Source organism: Branchiostoma belcheri, unplaced genomic scaffold, assembly GCF_001625305.1.
Source record: "Branchiostoma belcheri isolate BF01 breed outbred unplaced genomic scaffold, Haploidv18h27 scaffold15, whole genome shotgun sequence".
Lineage (NCBI taxonomy): Eukaryota > Metazoa > Chordata > Leptocardii > Amphioxiformes > Branchiostomatidae > Branchiostoma > Branchiostoma belcheri.
The window spans coordinates 341,239-346,145 of NW_017802935.1; the positions used below are offsets into that span (position 1 = coordinate 341,239).

The 4,907-nt window shown below is 46.0% G+C and overlaps 1 protein-coding gene across 1 annotated transcript; it reads left to right on the plus strand.

Annotated features, from left to right (window-relative positions):
* The first annotated feature begins 2,977 nt into the window (after window positions 1–2,977).
* LOC109465162 (splicing regulatory glutamine/lysine-rich protein 1-like) lies at window positions 2,978–4,540 on the plus strand. Its single transcript, XM_019762309.1, has one exon. The coding sequence runs from the start codon at window positions 2,978–2,980 to the stop codon at window positions 4,538–4,540; it is 1,563 nt and encodes a 520-aa protein (XP_019617868.1).
* Window positions 4,541–4,907: the final 367 nt, after the last annotated feature.

Genomic DNA, 4,907 nt, shown 5'->3' on the forward strand with positions numbered 1-4,907 from the left:
CCGCCGGTACTAATCCATAGTTTGTAACGGGTATCGCTTACCATGTCATACAGATATTCCTTTTCACATTTGTAAAGACCACACATGCTTGCTTAACCCCAATACTGTCAATACAACGTATCCAAGTCTGTATCACCCGCACTCTGCTGGCCAGGCGGCCGAGTAAGGAATTTGTCTGAATGTTTTGACATTATATTTCGTTTTAGTTTTTTTTAGCACGTAAAATTCCTGTCTATAGTGACCACCTGTCCACATACTAGACCAGATTTGTTCATTTCTTTACATTTTCTTCTTTTCCGGAATTGATTTCGACATTCTATGACAAGTATCGGTTTGCAAGCCCTTTTTTTTCAACATACGACATATATTCGCTCATTTTGTACGATTTACAGTATGATCGAAAACGTTTTTGAGGAATGGACGAAACTTCGCGCGCGGATGTCATCTATATTATCAAATCAACATTGCCTTACATGTACCTTACCTGGCCTTTCCTTATCTTGCCAATAGTCAGCCAATAATGTGTATCGTGCTTCTAGGGTGATTAGTCTGTCCTCTAGTCTTATTTTTTTACTTTGTATATTATTGTGTTAGTATTTCATATTTGTCTGTAATTGTTAGTTTTAATGTTGAACTTGTAACTGTTATTTTTAGGTATTTAATGTATAATGATATGGATTTTATCGAATTACTTAGCAATTTTAATGTCTTATGCCAGATTAGTCAAGAAATCAAATTGTACAGCAAGACACAATTTAGCCAACGGCTACAAGGTCTTGTTTTGTTTTCACAAATAAACCATTTGATTGATTGATTGATTGATTGTCTGTTTTGCCGTTTCATGAAACCGCTCTGTACAGATTAAGTTGAAATATTACTTTTCCTAAATATCTCATCCAAGAGGTGTGTTTCGATAACCCTGTGTGAAAGAAAACGCATTGTTTGAACGGCAAGATAAGGTCTGGCTAAAGTTGAACGCATGTCATTAAGTAAATATTACTGATGCATTTTATTGTTAACTTGTCAACATATGTCTGTTTCCTAGAAAACAATCAGAATACGGCAAATAGAAGAACGATAACAAATTATTTAAGTTGAAAGTGTCACTAAGTAAATATTACTGATGCATTTTATTGTCAACATACATGTATGTGTGTTTCCTAAAGAACAATCTATCAATCGATGAGGCAAAGACAGGAACAACCATGAGTTCTTTAATCATTGAAAAAACTTGACTTTTCATAGTTTTTCTAACAAGGAAGGGCGAAATTATTCTCATTTTGAAGTAGGGACGTAGCTATATTGTAACCTTACAATCAAAGTACAGATGTCAGTGTTACAACTGTGGCATTGCCTCTGAACTCGATCTCTATATACGCTTTAAGATAACAGCGCACGAATGATATTCTGTTTACTTTTCACGCACAATACATTAATTGCCTGCTGTTGTAGTTGATACTTACTTCTGACTAATGTAAAGTCCACCGCTCAGAGTCAGAAGTAGGATCGGAAAGCGCGTTAAATGCATTTTGTATTGAATAGCAAAGTTCTTTGATCACAACCTTTTATTTTTCACAAGCCGACGTTTCGATGACCGTCTGTCATCTTCATCAGGGCAATTCTGACTGGTTTACTGTGCACTGACGCTCGATGTTACATGGACTATGTAACACCTTTAGTGCACTATACACCAAGTAACATGTAGCGTCAGTGCACAGCAAACCAGTCAGAATTGCCCTGATGAAGATGACAGACGGTCATCGAAACGTCGGCTTGAAAAATAAATGGTTGTGATCAAAGAACTTTGCTATTCATTCGTTTGTTCACAGACGGTGAGTAATGTCCCTCACGTCATGACACATCTTTCCTCGCCGGAAACCTGGTGTCGGGTTCGCGTACTTGACATTCAAGACGGTTCACCGCAAAAAGTAATGAAGCGCGTAAAGTTTATTGAAGTTCAACCTATCCCTAAGCCGTCTACCTATGAAGAAATCACAGCTAGTCTTCCTAGAGAGAACACAAGTACATAACAGACATAGGGTTTTAATACATCGACGTACAACTAACATTAACTCACGTTACATAATGTTTTTTTTTCTATTATTGCGAAATAAAAACATATGGGAAGTTTGAAGTACTCTGAGAAATCGTTCGCACGCACAGAACTCTAAGAGAAGTCTCTTCGCGCGCTTTCTTAAGTTTCGACCACTTCAGTCTCCCACACACAAGACGTTCACGCCAACTTTTCTTGTTCCTTGAGTACTCAAGACGCGAGAAGCGAACAATGATTTTTTAAGTGGTAAGAATCACAGAATTTCCGGACTTTTGAACTGATCTGACGTCACTATTTCCCCCCGTGCGTAACCTACAGGTAAGTTTGCTCTAAGTTCACACAACTCCGCGACAACCGCCGCGCGACGACGTTGCTAGGACGGGAAAAAATTCTCCCGTTCAGAGTCCAAAATAAAAGCGTACATAAATGTTTACTTTCGCCCATCGGCCTGAATGAGTGGGTTATATGAAGAGAACTGCACGACAGAAGAAACAACCGTGCGGTGAATACGAGGGCACGGGCAGGACTAATAGATGTCGGGTTGTTATGGACAAAGTAAACCGGCCTTTGTTGTGCACGAAAGGGGACACTGGGCAGTGGTAACTGGATAGAGCATCGTTATGGAGCGGGGGTTCGGGCACAAAGCCAGGCTTGTTGTTCCGTGCCACGGGGCCACTCGCTGCTAACAATCACGGGATGTCTGTGGATCTGTCCTGCCGGTGAAGAATCGGGCCGGCCCGCGATTATTTACCCTCAAACAAACCAGGTGAGCGATCGGGTGACCGGTGGTCTGTTTTGTGTGCAGTAGTGAGAGAGTGAGAGAGAGTAAAGATGGCGGACGGGCAGGAGTCGACGCTAGTAGGGCTCTCCCCCGCCACATGTCGACAGCCACACGGACTCTGAGGACGCCACAGCCTGGCTACCATGGGGGTAGAGACAGGTACAGATCCGGACGGGCACGGCAGTCTGTCGCGGAAAACCCCCTCGGCCTCGCAAGGGTCGATTCTGAAGCGGGACCCGAGCAGTAAGACTGTGAGGACACGGGGCTCCTCCACCCCGAAGAAGTCGGTGTCGTTCGACCCGACTCCCGAGGTTTTTTTCGTGCCTAGCCGGTGCGAGAGCCGGACAGAGAACAACCCAGGCGCCCGAGTGAGTCCGCAATCACCGACAGACGTCTCCACGTACCTCCTACACTACCAGGGGAGCAACTACGAGAGGACTAAGTCTTTAAAATGGGACTCGGGAGGTACGAGTCACAACGTGGTGACACAACCCCCGGGACTGTCCATAGCGGGACCCACGGGAATACACGCCGAGTTGTACAGCGTAGCGGCGTCTCTGTCCAACCTCGTACCTCGCCGCCGGCTCAGGGACTTACTGGTGAACACCGAGGACTTGCAGGAGAAGATGAAAAAATTCCAGGAGGACACGGACGACACATCAACCGGGGAGGGAACTGGCAAAGACGCGAAAGGTGGGGACAGCAAAAAACCGGAGCCAGCCAGAACTATACCGTTAGCAAAACCCACCCGTCAGATCAAACCGTTCAGGATTAACATCACCAGTAAATACAGCCAGCAAACGGAAATAAGAAGACCGGCGGCACCGGTGATAGTAGACCTCAAACCTAAGAGAAAACCGAAGAATTTCGAGGAACAGCCTTCGGTGTTTAAGAGATTGTACTTGCACTCTCATCCGAACGAAGCCGGACCTCCTAAGGAAGAGGTGAAGATACCAGAGATACCCAGTAAGAAGTCGACGCGGCCCATCACTGCCAAGAGTTCGCGGAGTGACCGTAACCTCGCGGCTCCGCCTATCAGAAGCCGCGACAGGGACAGAGATAGAGACAAGGAGAAGCATCATCATCATCACCACCATCATCACCATCACAAGGATAAGGACAAAGACAGGCACAGAGATGCTGACAAGGAGAGGGAGCGACAGAAGGCTAGGGAGAGACTGTACGGTACAGCGAGCCGCGGCAACTCTAGACCTAAAGCGGCGAAACCGACGCCTGACAGACCTCCTCCGAGGCCGCCGCCTACAACCCCGCCGGCTAGAGCATCCAGGCGGCCGCCCAGTCGCAGCGCAAACGTTCCCGTCGCACCACAACAGCCTGCCCAGCCCAAACCCGTGGAAAGGACGAGACCGCCTCCGGACGACCGCGCGAGGTTATTCCCCAGGACTGCATTGGAAAAGTTCGTCATGGCGGAGCTGCAGCGTTCGCGTATCTCTCACATGGTGCCCTCGGCCGCCGGGCAGTCGAACCGCGGGTCGCCCAAGGAGGAGTTATCCAGAACTGCGCGCCCGACGCCTGCTTTCAAACTTCCCGACAGCGGGGTAAGACATATCGGATACGCTAGCACCAGGGAGAGGAAGGTTTCTTGGAGAACAGGTGAGGTAGAGACGATAGAGACAGGCTCGAGCAAGCACACGCCCATCATGAAGCGGTTCAGTATCGCCTTCAGGTCGCCCGTCAAGGTGTAGGTAGTTGTAACAATAACGGCGTGGTCACTTTCGTCGTAGGGACGTCGCACGATTCAAATTTATTGTCGTAGGATTGTCGTACAAGCAGGCTGAGACAGAGCCAGCTACCGACAAGAATCTAAACTTTCGGTACCAAGCTTAATTTTGTTCGACATATGCACAACTATCGCCAAAATACTTATTATTATTATTTTGTTGTTATTCAGAAATACAGTAATAAATACAAATGAAAGGACACTGACAAAGTGACTGCGAACTCAAGTTTATTGCACAGCTTTTATTTTCGCAGCCACTTTTACAGTGAAAAATACATTTAAGGTACAACAAGACGTTTGAGAGATCGCAAAATAGTTTTATTTTTTAATCG

Bases quoted from the DNA above. Each gene is read 5' to 3' on its own strand.
- LOC109465162 (XM_019762309.1), top strand. From the start codon at position 2,978: ATGGGGGTAGAGACAGGTACAGATCCGGACGGGCACGGCAGTCTGTCG.